At 43.0% G+C, this 21274-nt stretch overlaps 1 protein-coding gene, 1 long non-coding RNA gene and 2 pseudogenes across 3 annotated transcripts in view; 2 read left to right on the forward strand and 2 right to left on the reverse strand.

Moving 5' to 3' along the window:
• The window catches only part of ACLY (ATP citrate lyase), a 46397-nt gene extending 39705 nt beyond the window's left edge, over positions 1–6692 (forward strand). For both annotated transcript variants that reach the window (XM_043999649.1, XM_043999650.1), the window contains 7 exons: positions 1–155; positions 2029–2179; positions 3007–3150; positions 3334–3447; positions 4792–4874; positions 5123–5199; positions 5624–6692. In XM_043999649.1, coding sequence (XP_043855584.1) covers positions 1–155; positions 2029–2179; positions 3007–3150; positions 3334–3447; positions 4792–4874; positions 5123–5199; positions 5624–5718 — 819 coding nt within the window. In that variant the 3' untranslated portion in view covers positions 5719–6692. The remainder of the gene's footprint in view (positions 156–2028; positions 2180–3006; positions 3151–3333; positions 3448–4791; positions 4875–5122; positions 5200–5623) is intronic.
• Positions 116–21274, reverse strand: part of LOC122752758 — a 24753-nt gene continuing 3594 nt past the window's right edge. The window contains exons 2-3 of the long non-coding RNA XR_006356205.1: positions 20740–20861; positions 116–200 (exon numbers count right to left, since the gene is read on the reverse strand). This is a non-coding gene — a long non-coding RNA (uncharacterized LOC122752758). The remainder of the gene's footprint in view (positions 201–20739; positions 20862–21274) is intronic.
• Positions 8707–9236, reverse strand: LOC122752757 (annotated as a pseudogene).
• LOC122752756 lies at positions 20055–20709 on the forward strand (annotated as a pseudogene).

Raw genomic sequence — 21274 nt, forward strand, 5'->3', positions numbered from 1 at the left:
GAGCTAGGCTTAATCCGTAAACCAGCCTCCTTCATGACCAGCATCTGTGATGAACGAGGGCAGGAGCTCATCTACGCAGGCATGCCTATCACTGAGGTCTTCAAAGAGGAGATGGGCATTGGAGGCGTCCTGGGACTGCTGTGGTTCCAGAGAAGGTGAGAGGCCACCAGAGGAAGGAAGTGAAATGTTGATTGTTTAGCCTGGAAAAAAAGGAAGGGCAAGGAATTGTAACAAGTGTCTACTGTGTGCCAGGAATCTCTTGATAACTTCAATTTCCAAAGCTCCATGATCTCATCAATGTGGGTACTGCCTCTCATGGAAGGCACAATATTCAACTCCTTGCCTGCTTGGCAGGATCCAACGTTATTTATGCTCTGCCAGCACAGTCTCCACTAATATCCTGAAGCTAGATCTAGGGGGGCTCAAATGTCTGGATTGGGGGCAGGTATGTGTGTTCCAGGGAGTCTCAGGGATAGGCCTTTCTAGAGGCAATAGAGAGGACTTGGGTATGATCCTATGACCAATGACTTGTCAGAAGGGGCAAAAATAATAGAGTGGTTTGTCATTTCCTTCTCCAGCTCATTTTACAGATGAGGAAACTGAGGCAAACAGGGTGAAGTGACTTGCCCAGGATCGTATACCTAGTGTCTGAGGCTGGGTTTGAACTCAGGTCTTCCTGACTCTAGGCTCAGTGTTCCATCCAATGTGCAACCTAGCTACCTGCCTGGAGTATTCTTTCACATGGTTGTTAAAATGTATTATCACTTTTTGAGTCAGTGAGACATAGCATGACATAGTGGATCAAGACCCTGGGGTCAAGTTCTACCTTTAAAACATACCAACCGGGGGCAGCTAGGTGGCACAGTGGATAAAGCACCAGCCCTGGATTCAGAAGGACCTGAGTTTAAATCTGGCCTCAGACATTTGACACTTACTAGCTGTGTGACCCTGGGCAAGTCACCCTCATTCCCCAACAAAACAAAACAAAACAAAATACCAGCTTTGTGATCCTGGTCTAATCACTTGATTTCTCAATGTTCTCTGACTTTAAATTGACAAGACAAGGTACAAATGACATGATTGGTAGAAACTAATGAAATCATCATTCTAGACAAAAATTACCTTTTAAAAAAATTTTGTGAATCCCTGTGGTTTTTTCATCACTTCCCATCTCCCACTGTATCTCTCCCCAACTCTTGAGAGATTTATAATAAATACTTTTTAAAAAAAAAGATGATGATAGGGCAGGGTTTGGCAAAATTAATCAGCGTTGAAAAAATATGCTATATGCAGTGTTTCATACCCATAGTTTCCTACCTCTAGAAAGAAGGTGCTCAGATATCTTTTAGGGGGACCAAACTCATTATACTTTAATACCATCCAGTTTTGGTTGTTGACCTTTCCATTTTACATAACTCGTACTCACTGAATGTTGTTTTCTTGGTTCTGCTTATTTGACTTTCCATTAATTTATATAAATCTTTCCAGGCTTTTTCATATTGATCATGTCTTACATTATGTATATTCCAACCACGTGCCATAATTTGTTCAGCCATTTCCTGGTAATACTTTGTTTCTAGTTTTTTGCTACCACAAAAAGTATTACTATAACCATTTTGGTATATATATATATATATATATATATATATGGGACATTTCTTTCTCATTATCTTAGGGGTATGTGCCTAACGATGTATTTTCTGGATCAAAGGGTAGATAAACATTTTAGTCACTTTCTTTGCATACTCCTATTGCTTTTTAGAATGGCTAGACCAATTCATAGTTCTACCTACAATTTATTAGATAGCCCTCTGACATCTACTTTTTTCATCTTTTATTGACCTTTCTAACATCTTGGGACTAAAGTGAAACTTCAGGGTTATTTTAGTTTGCCTTTGTCTTATTGAGGATTTGCTTGTTGACTGGAGTATTCTTTCACATGGTCATTAACAGTTTGTAAATCTTTTTGGAGAACTGGTTGTTCATATCTTTTGAGCACTTATCCTCAGTGTTTTCATTCCTCCTTAGGTTACCTAAATATTCTTGCCAGTTCATTGAGATGTGCCTGATGGTGACAGCTGATCACGGACCTGCTGTCTCAGGAGCACACAATACCATTATCTGCGCCCGAGCTGGGAAGGATCTAGTCTCTAGCCTTACATCAGGGCTGCTCACAATCGTAAGTATCATCATCTGATTTGATTAAGTCATGAAATATTCAGCCAGTGTTTTGAGTCCTTGCCACATTTTGTGCTAAGTATTGGGAAATCTATAAAGGGAAAGAAAATCTGAGGGTAAGATGTACTCAGATAAAATAAAAATTAGAATATAAATGTATATAGGGACAGCTGGGTAGCACAGTGGATAAAGCACCAGCCTTGGATTCAGGAGGACCTGAATTCAAATCTAGCCTCAAACACTTGACACTTAACTAGTGGTGTGACCCTGGGCAAGTCACTTAACCCCCCCATTGCCCCACAAAAAATAAAAATAAATAAAAAATAAATGTGTGTAGAAGCTAATAAAGTGCCATGAGGTCAGAGGAAGCAAAAAGTACTTCTAGCTGAAGAATCAGGGAAGAGAGCATTTGACCTATCCCTTAAATGATGGACAGGATGCCTTCAGTGATCAAGATTTGAGGTGAGGGATTCTTTTTTTTTTTTTTTTGGTGAGGCAATTGGGGTTAAGTGACTTGCCCAGAGTCATACAGCTAGCAAATGTTAAGTGTCTGAGTCCAGATTTGAACTCAGGTCCTCCTGACTCCGGGGCCGGTACTCTATCCACTGTGCCACCTAGCTGCCCCTGAGGGATTCTATGAATGGCAGCATCTGGCCTGCTAACATTTGCTCTTCCTATGTATGGAACCTGTTGCTAGATGGAATAGAGAGCGTTTCCACTTTCCGGGATGTCCCTACCTTTGTGATGATTTAAAAAGTGAGTTGGGATAGAGGGAACTGGGGAAAACTCCTTAATACTGAAAGTTACGTACGAGTTTATTTCATGCAGGGAGACCGCTTTGGGGGTGCTTTAGATGCAGCAGCCAAGATGTTCAGCAAAGCCTTTGATAGTGGCATCATCCCCATGGAGTTTGTGAACAAGATGAAGAAGGAAGGAAGACTGATCATGGGGATTGGTCACAGAGTCAAGTCAGTAAGTGGAACTGTTCTGCTCAGAGGAGTCCATCTCTACAATGGGGGGTGGGGGCTGGTTTGCACTAGAGGACCTCTGAGGTTCCTTCCAGCTCTGCTCTTGTGATCCTACAACATGGATGTTGACCCATCTTCAAAAGCTCTCTTCTGAGTTGGCCTCACTGCATCTTGTGTCCACTTCCAGATAAATAACCCAGATATGAGGGTTCAGATCCTTAAAGATTATGTCAAGCAACACTTCCCTTCCACTCCGCTTCTGGATTACGCACTCGAAGTAGAGAAGATCACCACCTCCAAGGTAAAAATACAGTTGGGATAAATTTAGGTATGGGCCAGGCACTCCAGCAGTAAATTTGAGAAGACATCTAGCTGAAATCAGCCACCTTGCACTTTGGGTCAGGTAGTGCTGTCCTCTTCACTGAGTGGATTGTTGCTGTTAATTTGAAGTGATTGCTGGAGAAGAGTTGAGAAGACGATATCTCTCCCTTCTTTGCTAAGGGGTGGAATATTATATATTCTGTTAGATGTGGTTGAAGTGTTGGTTTTGCTAAATTGTTTTGTTTTTTCACCTTAATCTCAGTGTTAGAAGGTAAGGCTTGATAGGTAAGGAAAGGCAGAGGAATATATTTGGAAATGAATGTGATATAAAAACAAAGCAGCAATAACAATATTAAGAGGTAGTTGGTCCCTACTGTGATATATATGCCTCTTTTTTTTTAGGGGACTAGTATTACCAATTCTCATGTGTATTTTGTTTTGTTTTTGTTTTTTGTGAGGCATTTGGGGTTAAGTGACTTGCCCAGAGTCACACAGCTAGTATTAAGTGTCTGAGGCCGGATTTGAACTCAGGTCCTCCTGACTCCAGGGCCAGTGCTTTATCCACTGCACCACCTAGCTGCCCTCATGTATATTTTAAAATAGGAATTATACATGCTTGTTGGGGCCCTAAAAAAAGGATCGAATAGTTAATGTAATAATAGCCATCACTGGGAGCAGCTAGGTGGTGCAGTGGATAAAACACTGGCTCTGGATTCAGGAGGACGTGAGTTCAAATTCAGGCTCAGACACTTGACACTTATTAGCTGTGTAACCCTGGGCAAATTACTTAACCCTCATTGCCCCCCCCTCCAATAGCCAGCATTTGTATAGTGTATAGTATAGGTTTGTTAAGCACTTTGTAAACACCTCATTTGGTCCTCACAATAACCATGGGAGGTAGAGTCAAACACTGAGCAGCACGGAGAAGAGCAAAGAATGTTTTACTATTTCCTACCTTTCCTCCTCTGTAAAATGAGGGGTTTGAACTAGAAGATTTCACAAGGCCCCCTCCTAGCCTTAAAGCTAGGATTCTGGAAATGGAATTAAATTAAAAACTGCGGGAAATGGGGAAAATAGGTTTGAATCCACACACCACAATAAAGTTCCAACTGGATGAATGATCTAAGCATGAAAAAAGAGGTGTTTTTCTGTTTTAGAGAACAGGAATGTGTGTATCAGTCACATAGGACATCATTGCCATCAGAGATCTCACCAGGTTAAATATTCCATGACAGGCACATTTTTTTAAAATGGGACTGAAAAGAAATCACACTGGATAGCTGAAGCAACTAACAAGAAATCTTTTTGTTTTTTACATTCTTAGAAGCCAAATCTTATCCTGAATGTAGATGGTTTTATTGGAGTTGCATTTGTGGATATGCTCAGGAATTGTGGCTCCTTTACCAGGTAAGTGATGCAGACCTCTTCTGTCTGTTGTCCCGTTGCTTCTTTTTCTCAACAGGAAAAGAGAGCCTGGGATGCTTTTCAGCTGAAAGGAGGCTTTCAAACCCCAGAGTGGTTGCCTCTGAGACTGCACAATACAAATAATGTGATCTCTGCCCTCTCAGAGTTTCAGTGCTGCTTAGCTTGGGGAAATCTGTTCAGAGTTTTTTTTTTTTTAATCCAATTCAGTTGTGTGTGTGTTTGTGTTTCAGGGAGGAAGCTGATGAATATATTGAGATTGGAGCCCTCAATGGTATTTTTGTGCTAGGAAGAAGTATGGGTTTCATTGGTGAGTTTTTGCTTTTTGTTTTTGTTGTAGGGTTTCTCTCATTCTGTCAAACCCTACCATATTCCTGTAGACTGGGAGGGAATCTTTCTGTACCAGAAAAGTTACCACAATCTTAAGTCATTCTTGACACTTCTCCCTTTTCTCTTCTCCATATATTATGGAAAAGCAACCTTGGAGTCAGAAAGTTTAGTTCTTGCCAGTGATGTATGCTAGCTATGTGACCATGGGCAAGTGCCTAGCCAATAAATTATTATTCAGTTGTGTATCAACAGTCTTATCACCTGGCCATGCTGTCCTTTAAGGGGCTTTCCTGTTGAATGGAACTGGATTTCCCTCCCTTTCTTATATCTGATAGCTTTCCCTTCCCCTCTCTATTTAACTACTGCTTTTTTAAGAGAAGACATCCTTTTGTTCCATTTTTTAGGGCATTATCTAGATCAGAAGAGGCTGAAACAGGGTCTGTATCGGCATCCATGGGATGATATTTCGTACGTTCTCCCAGAACACATGACCATGTAACAGAACAAGGAGCCTCATTCCAAGGGGGAAAAAAAGACCTCTCCCTAAGGTACAGTGCACATGCGTAGCACTGGAGACTGCTACCAGGTGGACTGGAGCTTCAAGGAGCCATTGGTGTACAGAAATTAGAGACCAACATGTATCTATCTCTATAAGCTAACCCCGTTAAATTCACACAGAGAAGCTTAATATTTTTTTTATAAGCATAGAAATGGAAGCAAAATAAAGCCAATACTTGTGATGTTTCATATGCTACCTGCTGTATTTATTACATGGAAGCAACTGAGCACTGTCTGTATACGTTTTGTTTCCTTATTGTAGTGTGTGTATGTTTATCTGTGGTTGTGTTGGCTTATTTTTATCTTTTTTTCCATTAAAAAAATAATATAACTTGGCTATATCCTTTCCTTGGAGGAGGGGAAGGAATTCTGCTTAAAAACTGGACAGTTAGATTAATATGAAAAGAACTTATAATATCCTGTTTCTCCACACATGCCTTGTCCTCCTCCTCCTAGAACATGAAGAGCATTGTTTGTGTTTATCTCTGATTTGGGGGACCTTTTATTATTGTCTTTTTTTTTTTTTTTTGATATGCTGTATGTAAAAGGTTTTATCACTCTGTCCTGTCTGTATGTTCAGTACTGCATTTCCAAGTCTGCTCGCGTGTGTGTGTGTGTGTGTTGCAGGGACAGGGGACCGACTGTGGCCACCTCAGCCAGTGTCATGCCAAAACACGTGATGTGGTAGTTTAAAATGTAAAGTTGTCATGTAAAAAAAACTGTGAAATGACCAGTATCTTACATACTTTGTATTTATGCAGCTATGACTGAATTATTGTTCCTTGGGTTGTTAACTTGTAGCTGCACAATCTGTGTATGTAAAATGCAAGAGATTCTGGATAGCCAACTATCCTCTCAGTCCCTTCTCTGTATTATCATAGTCCAATTTAAATAAACAATACAGTAACAAAAAAAGCACTGTTTTCAGCTCGTCAATGTATCTAAATCTGTTCACCCAAGAATTCTTCATAAAGATCCTATGTGAGGGGCAGCTAGGTGGTGCAGTGGATGGAGCACCAGCCCTGGAGTCAAGAGTTCCTGAGTTCAAATCTGGCCTCAGACACTTGACACTAGCTGTGTGATCCTGGGCAAGTCACTTAACCCCAATTGCCTCACTTTAAAAAAAAAAAAAGATCCTATGTGTATATGTATGGTTTTTTTTTGGGGGGGTATACATGCATATATTCATTATATGTATATATATCATCAGAGGATGATAAATCCTTTGAGAGATAGCTCATGCCATGGAGATGACTGGGATCCCAGAAGGCGATGCCAGCAGAGTCCTGTGAAGGGTCATAGTCTGTAGGGACTTTCGGGATCCAAGCCCCTCATTTTATAGAAGAGAAAATTTTGAAGTATCATAGATGGTGACTTTTCCATGATAAAACAGATAGTAATCAGGATTTGATCTAAGTGTCTTCAAATCCAATATTCTTTCCATTCTCCAGTGCTGCCTCTCAGAAAATATAGCCTGTGCGGCCCCTAGGTGGAGCCAGGGGATCAAGATGACCTGAGTTCCAGTTTGGCCACAGAAGCTGGACAAGTCACAACTCTGATTGCCTCCCCCAAGAAATGATATAGCCTAGCTGAATAGAGAAAAAACTGCCATTGAGATGAATTTTTTTGGAGAGAATAAATCAAGAAACCATCTTATGTATGGATGGGTTAATCTGCATTGGTTGGAGTACCCATCCAAGTAATATCAGAGCTTCAGAGTTGAGCCTCATGTTCAATTATGGGTCTCAGTTTATAGAAAGGCTGCAATCAATTACAGTGTCCAGAGGTGGGCACCAGTGGTGAAGGGCCCTGAGTCTGGCACAAAGTTTCTTAGCCTAGGGTTGGTAGACTTTTAAGTATTTTAATACTATTTCAATATGATTTCCTTTATGACCTTATGTATGTACTTTAAAACATTTTGAGAAAGGGTCTGAAGGCTTCACCAGACTGCTAGAGAGATCCACGATAAAAAACATGAACAATGCTTGGCCTATGCCCTATGAGGATAGGTTGAAGAATGGATTTTTAAGTCTAGAGAAGAGATGGGACTGGATAGCTGTCTTCAACAGGAGACAGATCTTTCTCTTATTATTATTGTTATTATTAAGGAATGTACATTTTAGGGGGAAAATGGAGAAATAAATCAACCTTATTTCTCCTTCCTAAACTCTGCTCAATGACTCAGAATAACTTTGTCTTATAAGAAGCTAACTCTTTTCAACATTTGTTTTTACAAAATTTTGAGTTCTAGATTTTTCTCCCTTTCTCTCCCTTCCCTCCCCAAGACAGCAAGCAATCTGATATAGGTTATGTATGTACAATCACATTAAACATATTTCTGCAGTAATCATGTTGTGAAAGAAGAATCAGAACAAAAGGTAAAAACCTCAAAAAAGGAAAAAAACAACAAAAAGTAGAAATAGTATGGTTCAATTTTCATTCAAATGCCACAGTTCTTTTTTCTGGATGTGGAGAGCATTTCCATTATGAGTCCTTTGGAATTATCGTGGATCATTGTATTGCTGAAAAGGGCTAAGTCTATCATAGTTGATCATCACCCAGTATTGGCTGTTACTGTGTACAATGTTCTCTTGGTTCAGGAGAATGTTCTTAATTCCAGAAAGAAGAATTGAGAAGAATGGACAGAAATTGAAGAAAGGAGAATACAGGTTTGATATAAGGGGGAAAAACTTTAAAGCTGTTGGAAAGTGGCATGGGATGCCTTGGGGAAGGTGGTGGGTCCCACATTGGAGGTCTACAAGCAGAGTCCATGCATGACCACTTCTTGGATGTGTTACAGTGGGAATTCTGTTAAGGAGCTCTCCACCCCTGGACAGGATCATGTCATTCCTATATTTTAATTCATAGTCCAAAGTTGCAAATCTTATTCTAAGACACTAATATCTGAAGATGTTCTTCACTACCCAGATCTTTTTCTTTTTTTTATTATTCCATAAATTAACCCATTTATTGTTGGACTATGGGCTACAGATATTTGATGGGGAGATTTTACTGGTCTTTCAATTCCTTCAGTATTCTTTTGTTTTTGTTTTGTTTTGTTTTATTTGCAGGGCAATGAGGGTTAAGTGACTTGCCCAGGGTCACACAGCTAGTCAAGTGTCTGAGGCCAGATTTGAACTCAGGTACTCCTGAATCCAGGGCCGGTGCTTTACCACTGTGCCATCTAGCTGCCCCTCCTTCAGTCTTCTGATGGCAGATTGGACTGTAACTGCAGAGGTGGTATTGTAGGTCCAGTGCACCACCAGCTACTGTTTTCATACAGGATCCACAATGCCAGATACCCACAGCCCGTCTCTTTATTTTGGTCTTGCCACAGAAGGAGCAGATATACTTGGCATGCTGGCTAATTTCAGTTTTCTTCACCATTTTTCTGAGGGATACACCATAACATGTTCCATATTTACCAACAATTCCAACCTTCTTGGTGTGTTTAGCCATGTTGCCAGTCGCTGGCCCGGAACTTGAAGAGGGCTTTTCTTTTTTCCATCCTTTGCTTTCAGTTAGCACAGGTGATGAAAACACTGGTGATCATATGGTCTTCACTTTCTTGACCAAGACCTTCAGTGCTTTCTAGGCCTTTTCTGGTGTTATGATTTGAGCCCACATGAATCACTAGAAGTGGTTGGTAGTTGTCCATTTTGGTAAGTTTTGGGAAGCCCTTTGGCATTTTTCCATCCCCTGGAAAGATACTAAACCTCTTTTGTAGTTGTCAAGTGGAAAAAAAAATGATCTCAATCCCTCAAAAAAAATGTAACCAACAGCCAGGACTCTTTCTCTGACCCTCACTGGACGGCCTCCCATCTAATAGCAGCTTTGGATCTCCATTATTATTTCTTGGAGGTTTCCTCCTCTCCAGAAAGAGGCTCAATTTTTTTTTTCTTTTTTCTTTTTTTTGGGGGGTGGGGCAATGAGGGTTAAGTGACTTGCCCAGGGTCACACAGCTAGTAAGTGTCAAGGGTCTGAGGCTGGATTTGAACTCAGGTCCTCCTGAATCCAGAGCCAGTGGACTGTACCACCTCGGTGCCCCCAGTTTTTGGGTTTGTTTTTTTTCTTCAGATTGGGTCTTCCTGTCTTGCCCAGGCTGCTCATAGTCCTGATTCCACTCAGAAAGGGATGGCAGCTTTCACCTGTTCTTTTTCCAACCTGGGCCAGTTTGCTCCATTCTTATGCAATGTGATGCCCCCTCCTCTTTTCTTCCAGGGGCTCTTCCATTAAATCGTGTACCACAGATTATTTAGCCATTCCCCAATTGATGGGCATCCCTTTGATTTCCAATTCTTAGCCTCTAAAAATCTTCTAATTAGTATCTCTGACTTGTCTCTCCTAGCTCCAAACTTCCAGTCACATAGCTACCAAAGTGATACTCCTTTATTTGTTTGTTTTCTTAGTAAACATTGATTTGATGGCATACTTAGTATGGACACCAGCTTGGCTTGGCTCATTGCCACTCCAAAATGAACTTGAGAGCTGCCAGTCAGCCTCCCTAGCAGCATGGATTATAGCTACGGATTGCGTGCTCATCCTCCCATAGGTTTCCAGTGCAGTGGAGTCGTCCTTCACTTGTGTTAACACTCTTCTACTCTCCTGTGTCCAGACCCAGGTTGGGATTCTCCTCTGACTCTTCAGGTCCTTTTTCTTCTCCACATATTCACACCTAAAAGGCTGTTTTGATCTTGTTTGACTTTTTTTTTCCCATTCATTGTTTTTTTTATTTTCCATTTCCACGTAAGGGTAGTTTTCAACATTAATTTTCATAAGATTTAGAGTTCCAAATTTTTCTCCCTCCCTCCCTCTCTTTCCTCCCCCCTCCACAAGATCGCAACCAGGTTATATATGTACAATCCACAAGTGTTCTTTTTATCAGTTCTTTCTATAGGGGTGCATAGTAAGCTTCCTCATTAGTTCCTTGGGATTGTCTTGGATCATTGCACTGCTGAGAGTAGTTAAGTCATTCACAATTACTCATTGAACAATACTGCTGTCACTATGCACAATGTCCTCTCAGCTCTGCTCACTTCACTATACATCGATGTTCATTAGTCTTTCAAGGTTTTTCAGGGATCATCCTGTTTGTCATTTCCTGTAGCACAAGTCCATTCCACTACAATCATATAACACAGCTTTTTCCATTATTCCTCAATTGATGGACATTCCCTTGATTCTCAATTCTTAGCCTCCACCAAGAGTTTCTATAAATATTTTTTGTACAATTTTTCCCCCTTTTCTCTTTTTCATGATTACTATTGTTAACTGTTTCCCTTCCATCCTATTCCCTTCCCCATTATATTTATTCTATTATCCATCTTCTTTCATCCTATCACTCTACAAAAGGGATTTGCTTGTCTGTCCCCTCCCCCACTCCGCCCTTCCTTCTTTTGCCCCTCTCTCTCTTTTTTTTTTTGCAGGGCAATGAGGGTTAAGTGACTTATCCAGGGTCACACAGCTAGTAAGTGTCAAGTGTCTGAGGTCAGATTTGAACTCAGGTCCTCCTGAATCCAGGGCTGGTGCTTTATCCACTGTGCCACCTAGCTGCCCCCTGCCCCTCTCTCTTTATCCCTTTCCCCTCCTATTTTCCTGCAGGGTTAGAGAGATTACTCCACCCAATTGAGTGTGTACATTATTCCCTCCTTGAGCTGATTCTAATGAGATTGAGGTCTTTGAGCCAATTCTGATGAGTGTTAGGCTCATTTACTGCCCAGATTAAATAGATTACTCTACCCAGTTGGATGTGTCTGTTAGTCCCTCGAGGCAGCTCTGATGAGTTTAAGATCTTTGAGCCTTTTCTGATGAGTGTAAAATTAATTTACTGCCCTGCTCCTCTCCCATCTCTTCCCCCACTCCATAAGCCTTTTCCTGTTACTTTCATGTAGGATTTCACTTCTGCCCTTCCCTCTCCCCCATTGAATTCCCTTCACCCCTCAATTTAACCCTAAAGATGTTATCACCTAGCTAAGCGACACAGTGGACAAATCATCACCCCTGGACCCAGGGGGATCCCAGCCAAAACCTGGCCTCAGACACAAGACAGTCGCCCACTGTACGACCCCAGGTACGTCCCCCAGCTCCAATTTTTTTTATGGTTCTCTAGGGTCTTGTATTTGAAAGTCAAATTTGCCATTCAGTTCAGGTCTTTTCATCACAAATATCTGAAAGTCTTCTTTTTCATTAAAGTCCCATTTTTTCCACTGAAAGATAATGCTGAGTTTTGCTAAATAGATGATTCTTGGTTGTAATCCCATTTCCTTTGCCCTTTGGAATATCATATTCCATGCCCTCCAGTCCTTTAATGTAGAAGCTGCTAGATCTTGTGCTATCCTGACCGGGGCTCCACAGTACTTGAATTCTTTCTTTTTGGCAGCTTGCAATATTTTCTCCTTGACCTTTGAGCTCTGGAATTTGGCTATAATATTCCTAGGAGTTTTCTTTTGGGGATCTTTCTGGAGGTGATCAGTGGATGCTTTCCATTTCTATTTTAGCTTTTTCTAGAATTTCAGGGCAATTTTCCTTGAGAATATCTTGGAAGATGGTGTCTAAGCTCTTTCCTTGATCATGGTTTTCAGGTAGACCAATAATTTTCAAATTATCTCTCCTGGACCTATTTTCCAGGTCAGCAGTTTTTCCCAGAAGATATTTCACATTGCCCTCTATTTTTTTATTCATTTGGATTTGCTTTATTGTGTCTTGGTTTCTCATAAAGTCACTGGCTTCCATTTGTTCAATCCTAATTCTTAGGCAATTATTTTCATCAGAGAGCTTTTGTACCTCCTTTTCCATTTGACTTTTCAAGCTGTTGACTTTTTTTCTCATGTCTTTCCTGCATCACCCTCATTTCTCTTTCCATTTTTTCCTCTAGCTCTCTAACTTTATCTTCAAAGTCCTTTTTGAGCACCTCTATGGCCTGAGACCAATTCCTATTTTTCTTGGAAGCTTTAGATATAGAGGCCCTGATGTTGACAGCTTCCTCTGAGGGTGCCCCTTGGTCTTCCTTGTTACTGAAGAAACTTTCTATGGTCCTCACCTTTCTCTGTCTGCTCATCTTGCCTTTTTTTTTGCTAGACTTTTAGCTCCTTAAAGTGGGGCACTGTTTCCAGGCTGCAGTATCCAAAGCTTAAGAAGTCCCAGGTGGTATGATTTAAGGAGAATCAGGTTCTTCCCTCGCCCGGCCTGTTTCCTGGCCCTAGATGACCCCAGACCAACTTGCCAATCAACCAGCTTTGTGTGTTGTGGTTGTTAGCTCTGATGAGCCTGTGCCCCTCCCCAACCTGGGCCACTTCTACTCAAGCCTACCACCTGGTTCTCAGTAGGGGTGTAAAATCCAAGTTCTGCCTTAGCACCAGCATAGACCCCTGTAGTCTCTCTCCTGCCCAGGGCTCAGCCCACTCACCAGACTGTGAGCTTAGTTCCAGACAATACTGGTGCTTCAGCTGATTCAGAGGCTCTGGGGGTCTCCTTCTCTGGTGAGGACTTCCTGAGACTGGATCTGTGTCAGGGTGACTGTGGGGTTGGGCCCGACTCCTGTATCAGCACAGCAGCTCCCTCCTTCTGACCTTCCAAGCCGTTCTTGGTTAGAAGATGATTTCAGCACATTCTTCTGTGAGTTTTTCTTCCGGGAATTTTCCTATGACCTTATTTGGATGTTTTTTGGAGCGATCATGTCATGAGTTCCTTGTTTGACTTTTTAAGAAAGGATTACTTATATTCACTGGATTGTGAAGAGGGATTCCCTGAGCCTTGTATCCTTCCATCCAGTAGACTGCCCCCATAATCATCCCCTCTTTCTCTAGTCTTGTACCCTTAATCTCGTTACATATTACATACATTACATATTTCTCTCATCTTTAATATTTCCCTATCTACTGGCTCATGGCCTGCCATCTCCAAATATGTCAGGTCTCCCCCACCACTAAGCTTTGTGAGAAAATAATCAATAATGGATTTCTTGGGGGGACCCAGAGATTAGTTTCTCAGTCCTTTCTCCCCCTCCTGCCCACCAGAAAGTCTAGCTCTCCTTGATCTGATTTTGTCTAGCTGGTTGAAGGACTGATGGAATTAAACCACACCTACATAATGGACTGTAAAAATATTTTACCTAGCTGGCCTAATTTAGGGGGACTAATCTGACTGGGGACTTTTGACTGATTGGCTATCTGACTGCTATTAACTTAGTATGGACCATTTAAAAATTTCTCCACACTGCTCCCAAATTGATAAGCAAAAGATTAAGAAGGCGCTTAACTACATAATCAAAGCAGAGTTTATTTATGAGATATAATTTAAACATAAAAATACAGCAAAATAAAATGTACAACCTAACTGCTTTCCAGGGCATCTCTTTCCACCCGCCATGCCTGGAACTTTTTAGCCTCCTCCTGCGTACCAATGGACCTTCTAGCGTTCTCCTAGTACTCCAGCATCCTCCCTACCCCCCCTTTCTCCCGAGTCCTTCTCTTCTCCTAATCTTCCAGTCTCACCTCCTGTTCTGTCTGTCTGCTCCATCAGTCCACCGCCCCCCCACACACACACTGTCTAACTCCCTGGTATATATCTTCCTTCTAACCACTCAAACCTCAGGGCTCCCTGTGCCTTGCACACACCAAACTAATCCACCTGCTGCCCTAGCACTGCGGCCACCACGGGGAGGGGATGCTTGAGTGTCTAGTGCATACCACACCCAGGGCTCCAGGGGCCTGTGACCCCTGCTGTGTGCCCAGGGACCTCTGCACAGGCTACGCCAGAGGCCAGACTGGACGAGCCTGGGATCTCTGGGGTAGATTCTCTCAGGGCAGAGGGAGCTGGGGCTTTTTCCCCTAGCTGTCTGACCTGGCATCCCTTAAAACTCACGGGGCTTTTTAGCTCAGCTGAAGAGGAGGGGGAGGGGCACTAGTCCCTCTGACAGAAAAGACCCTGAGGGCCCAAGGCTTTCTAATCTCAGCCCAAAGGTAGGGTCCCCAAATCAAAATAAATTTCCATAGGACTTTGCCTTAAGCAACTTAAGTGAGGGTCTTTTGTATTCTTTTCCCTGATGTCATCTGTAGAGTTCATTTTAATGTAGAACACCTTTAAGTCATGTCAACCCATGGAATTGAGTGATGCTAACCAGTTAGCTTTGATCAATTTATAATGACCCGCCTCTACCAAAAGACCCTTGAAAGATGCCATTTTGGGTTTTAGAGGCTCACTCTAAAAGACAGCATAGATCTTTTGGGGCTTTTCCCCTGCTCCCATTAACTGGCGTGTTGAAGCTCTCTCCCTGCTTTCTCTACCACGCAGCCTGAGATCATAAGTTAGGGAGATAGGTGGTCAATCCGTTACTGGTATGATATTAATAAAATAATAATATGCTGATTTCAGAGAAACCTGGAAGGACTTACATGAATTGATGCTGAGTGAAGTGAGCAGAACCAGGAGGACATTTGTACACAGTATCCACAATATTATGTGTTGAAGAACTGTGATAGACTTGAATCTTCTCAGCAATACAAGGGTCCAAGATAGTTCCAAAGGACTCATGATGGAAAATGCTCTCCATATCCAGAAAAAAAGGAACTATGGAATCTAGATGCAGATTGAACCATAATATTTCTGTTTTTTTAATTTTTTTTCCTTTTTGCTCTGATTCTTACACAGCATGACTAATGCAGAAATACGTTTAATGCGATTGTACATATATAACCTATATCAGATTGCTTGCTGTCTTGGAGGGGGGGAGTGAAAATTTTGAAACTAGAAATCTTTTTTTTTTTTTTTTTTTTTAGTGAGGCAATTGGGGTTAAGTGACTTGCCCAGGGTCACACAGCTAGTAAGTGTTAAGTGTCTGAGGTCGGATTTGAACTCAGGTACTCCTGAATCCAGGGCCAGCGCTTCACCACTGCGCCATCTAGCTGCCCCAAACTAGAAATCTTATAAAAACAAATGTTGAAAACTATCTCTACATGTAACTGGAAAATAATAAAATACTGTTATGAAAAAATAATAATATGCTTACCCCAAACTGGTGCCTATAGCAAGAGTATTTTTAAAAACACAACCTCGGGGCAGCTAGGTGGCGCAATGGATTTAGAGCACCGGTCCTGGAGTCAGGAGTACCTGAGTTCAAATCCGGCCTCAGACACATAACACTTACTAGCTGTGTGACCCTGGCCAAGTCACTTAACCCCAATTGCCTCACTTAAAAAAAAACAAAAAAAACCCCACAGCCTCATGTGACTACTATCCCTTCTTCACAGCCAAATTTGAAAAAAAAAATGCAGTACATTCACATTGTCAGTCTACTGGCATTTATTAAGCTCCTACTATATACCAAAGCTATATAAAGCTGTGGATCTCTCAAGTCATCCTCCTCAGAACACAAAGGAAGCAGCCACACCCAAACTTATCTCCCTGGGGTTGAGGGAGACTAGAATGAAGGGTGGAGGTCCCCAAGCTAGCTCAGTCCAGATCTGGTTCCACTTAACTCTTTAGGTCTGTCTGTCCTTTGGTTTAATTTCTCAAGGAGAAGGTTCTTTGATGTGCCCTAGAGAACTTCTGGGGTGCTATGGGCCCATAACATTCCCCACTTCTCTATATACAAGGAAAGGGGACGAAGATTCTCCTGAAACTGCTTCATGCTGAGTGGGGGTTGAAGAAATCACAGTGCAAGGGACGGGGAGGGGAGAAGTGGAGAAGCCCTGGTCCTGAGGGTGAGCGGAGACACATAGGCACAATGGGTATCTGCCATGAATCCTTGAGCCTAGATGGAACAGACTTAAACAAAAAAATTTAAAACTGACCGAAGAAAAAATGAAAAAGGACTTTATCTGATAAGTAATAAAAGTGTAACCACTTTTTTCCCAGTGGAAGCTAGAATGGCTGAATGCAAGACGGGGTGTGGCCTGCCTTACAAAAGTTAAGTAATGTGGGGACCAATTTTTAATTGGGGAGTGTTAGCTAAGTGGCTCACCGAAATTTTGAGGCAAGGAAGGAGACCGGCAGCCTCCCTCAAAACAGAGCAAGATTCATTTAACAAGAACGAACTTAAAAAAACCCAACACAAACAGGATCAGTAGGATCAAGGGAAAGGAAATAAAATGGGGAAAAGGAAATTATACAACCTGAATAACACCACCACCCAGGAATCAGCTGAGAATACACAGCAGCTTCTTCTTGCTTTCCAGCATCCAGCTTCCAGCTAGAATGGCAAATTCTCCTCCCCCTTCCCAGCAAACCCCAGGCAGCCCCCAGCCAATTGGCTGGCCGTTCTGATCGTCACATGACTGCCCTCACTAGGCTTCCAATCATTATAATTTTGCCAGACCCATGTAGGCATCGGTGAGTGGTGATGATGTAAGGTGCCAGCGCCATGGTGATGGCTACAACCAGTGGGTGGAGCACCGTGCTGTTTGCAGAGCCCCAGAGGCCAGGTTTTAAAAAAAATTTCTAGCCAAAAGATGGGGTCATAAAAACCTCAAATAACAATTAATTCTTTACAGTAATCAGATCAAAGCTTAGTTCTGTGAAAGGCAGTGTCTGTCTACATTTTAGGGTCTTTTCCCCAATCCGCATGACTTTGTGCCTTGATTGAATGCTAGGACCTGAACAAGAGAATAAGACAGAGGTCACCCCTGAATCATCCCTAGACTTGCCTCCTACCTCCAGCTTGGCCATGGGCTTGGCCCTGGAGATGTCAGTGACAAGGGGCTGCACTGGGGGACAAAAAGGTAGGAGAGCTGGCCTCACGTTTGTGGAGTATCCCCCACTCCTGTGTCCCAGTTTACTGCAGCTGCCAGAATCTTGGCCACCCGGAGATCTGCTAGTAGCAGACTTGAGGGCTGCTGCTATTAGCGAGGCTTGTTCTATGGAGCTGGCACGAGCCATCTTTTCTCTCTCTGTGGCTACCACTAGGTACCACTGCTATTAAAAATCTTAACTGGAGGGGCAGCTAGGTGGCGCAGTGGATAGAGCACCGGCCCTGGAGTCAGGAATACCTGAGTTCAAATCCGGCCTCAGACACTTAACACTTACTAGCTGTGTGACCCTGGGCAAGTCACTTAACCCCAATTGCCTCACTAAAAAAAAAAAGAAAAAAAATTTTAACCGGGTGGCTAGGTGGTGCAGTGGATAAAGCACCAGCCCTGGGATTCAGGAGTACCTGAGTTCAAATCCGGCCTCAGACACTTGACACTCACTAGCTGTGTGACCCTGAGCAAGTCACTTAACCCCCATTGCCCCGAAAAACAAACAAACAAAAAAAAAATCTTAAAAGCAATATCAGGGGCAGCTAGGTGGTACAGTGGATAGAGCACCAGCCCTGGAGTCAGGAGTACCTGAGTTCAAATCCGGCCTCAGACACTTAACACTTACTAGCTGTGTGACCCTGGCCAAGTCACTTAACCCCAATTGCCTCACTAAAAAAAAAAAAACAATATCAAGGAGTTGTGAGGATGGGGTTTGGGGACCCCAGTCTAACTTCTGGAGTTCTCTCTTAATGTCAGGAGCAGATTGGCTGATAAAATGAATATTGAGGACAGTTATTCCTACATCTCTTTCTGGGTCTAGGTTGGTATATTTCTTCAGAGAGTCCACAAGGCAACTCATGAAAAGAGCTGGGTTTTCCTCAGGCCCCTGTGTGATCTCCTTCACCTTTTCATAATTGACTTGTTTCTTAACCCCCCTTCTCATTGCCTCAACCAGGCAGGTGACCATGTGGTTTCTATGAGCCCTGTCTTCCCTGTTATCATAGTTCCATCTTGGTTCTACCGCTGGAACAGAGGTAAATCCAGGAACCCCAGCCCAATTTCCAACCTGCGAGTATTCATCCCCGACTTGTACCGCCAGGTCCCAAATCTGTTTTTTCTCATCGCGGGGTACAACAGCTGGCAAGAATAATTTGCAAGGGGGCAGCTAGGTGGCGCAGTGGATAAAGCACCAGCCCTGGATTCAGGATTTCCTGAGTTCAAATCCGGCCTCAGACACTTGACACTTACTAGCTGTGTGACCCTGGGCAAGTCACTTAACCCCCATTGCCCCGCAAAAAAAAAAAAAAAAAAATTTGCAAATCGGTCCAGGAAAGGTCAAACTGCACTGTCACAGACTTAAAGCCATCTATGAACTTTGCAGGGTTCTCTGAGTAACACCCCAATTTCTCTTTAATCTGAGATAAACTGCTCATGGAAAAAGGAACATGCATTAATGTTGTACCCTTCCCAATGGGAAATTCCCTTAATGGAAGCAGGGGAGCAGTGGGAGACGCTGGTAAGGCCCTGGGTGAAGCCGGCTGGGGAGGGGATGAGGAGGTTAATGGCTCGGGCTGAGGTGGAGCCAGGTTAGTCTGTGAGGTAGGTGGGAGAGGGGTAGCAGTCTTTGGCTGCAGTGTGGGTGGAGATGGGGTAAAGGAGACTAGAGGAATGGGTGTAGGCGACTGCAGATTAGGTAAAGCAGATGGGATTGGCTGCTGAATGGAAAAAACAGGAGAATAGAGAACGTATTGGAGCTCCCCTAGATTGTGACAGGGGTACAGCTGGATAGGTTGTGCAGATCACTGTTGGGTAGGGCAAATAGAGGAATACTGACATCCACTCCCAGTGTGGCCGGAGCTCAGCTGTGGAGGGCATAGGGGATTGGTTCTGAAATCAGCCGGTGGATAAAGAGGAGTCTCAGTCATGGAGTGGTATGACCCATAGGGACGGAAGCAGGCAGGGAAGAAGGAGTGAAATGAGAAACAGGTAGGGAATGAGTCTGAGGAGCAGAAGAGCATGGGGTCCCAGAGGAGGTGCCCAAAGGGTTAGCTAATTGCTTGGACTTTCGGTGATTTTCTAACAGCAAGGGGACCTCATCCTTTCCTTTTGACTTCTGCCTTAAAGCCATAAAGGCCAAAATGTATGGGATTTCTGTCCATTTCCCTTCATGCCTGCAAAATTTGTCCAATTGCAAAATGGTGTCATAGTTAAGTGTTCCACGTCCAGGCCAGTTTTCTTGAGACCCTAGCAGATACTGCAGCCAGACAGTGTTACAATAATGGATCATGAATCTCTTTCTCAAGTTTGTAAATTCTAATTTAGTCCAATCTCTTAGGATGCACCCCAGCGGTGAACCTTTTGGAACACTCCCTTTCTGTTCCATGGCTGTACCCAGATATTGTCCTGTCTAAGGAGAACGGTCTGAACGTGGTTCAGATGTTAGGTTGAGCTTTCTCATGGGAGAGAGACGCTGGCTGCCCCTCGTGGAAGAGCAGAGCACTGGCAAGATTAGACACACAACTCTCTTTGGCCCTTTCACCGTCAGAATGAAGACCATTCTAAGCAACCAGACTGTTGACATCCCAGAAAATGTTGACGTCTCTCTTAAGGGTCGTACAGTTATTGTGAAGGGGCCCAGAGGAATCCTCCAAAGGGATTTCAACCATATCAATGTTGAGCTCAGTCTCCTTGGAAAGAAGAAAAAAAGGCTCCGGGTGGACAAGTGGTGGGGAAATCAAAAAGAACTTGCAACTGTTCAAACTTGCAACTGATCAAAGGTGTTACTCTGGGTTTTCGTTACAAGATGAGGTCTGTGTATGCTCACTTCCCCATCAATGTTGTTATTCAAGAGAATTGGCTCACTTGTTGAAATCAGAAATTTCTTGGGTGAAAAATATATTCGAAGAGTATGCATGAGACCAGGTGTGGCTTGTTCTGTTTCTCAAGCCCAAAAAGATGAGTGAATTCTTGAAGGAAATGATATTAAACTTGTATCAAACTCAGCTGCCCTGATCCAACAGGCCACCCCAGTAAAAAACAAGGATATCAGAAAAATTTTGGATGGTATCTATGTTTCTGAGAAAGGCACAGTGCAACAAGCTGATGAATAAGTTGGAAAAGATGCCAAAGGCAGTGTCCTGAGGAGTCAACACTTATTCAGATGTCAAAATAAAAATATTTTTTGTCGAAAAAAAAAATATTAGACACACAAGCACAAAAGTTCTTACCCAGAAACGTGGAGTTCGAGGGTCTGAGCATGGTTTGGACGTCTAGCTGAGCTTTTGGTGAGGGAGGGAGTCCCAGGCGGCCCGTCTGCTGTTGTGTGCAAAAGCTGACTGTCTCTACCTCTCTGTGATTCAAATGGGAGATTGAGTCAGGTGGGAGAGGGAGAAAGGAAACCCAGAAAGGAGGGTCCTCCCTTCAGGTTTTGTGTGCCAAGCGTGGTCCGGATGTCTGGCTGAACTTTTGGCAAGGGAGGGAGACCCAGGCTGCCCATCCACTGTTGTGTGCAAAAGCTGACTGTCTCTACCTCTCTGTGACTCAAACGGGAGGTTGAGTCAGGTGTGAGAGGCACATTCAGGTGTCAAAATGTCATAGGGAAAATGGGGTAGGGGGTTTGGGAAGGGGATGGGGGTGTGGAGTATGGGTTAGGGGTCCTTAGGAATTCCTCTTTAAAGAATTACACCCTCTTGCACTCAAGTTAGAATATGATGGTAGTTTATTTCGGGGAAGGGGAAGGGAAGGGAAGCCATGAAAGAAGTC

Source organism: Dromiciops gliroides, chromosome 4 (assembly GCF_019393635.1).
Source record: "Dromiciops gliroides isolate mDroGli1 chromosome 4, mDroGli1.pri, whole genome shotgun sequence".
NCBI lineage: Eukaryota > Metazoa > Chordata > Mammalia > Microbiotheria > Microbiotheriidae > Dromiciops > Dromiciops gliroides.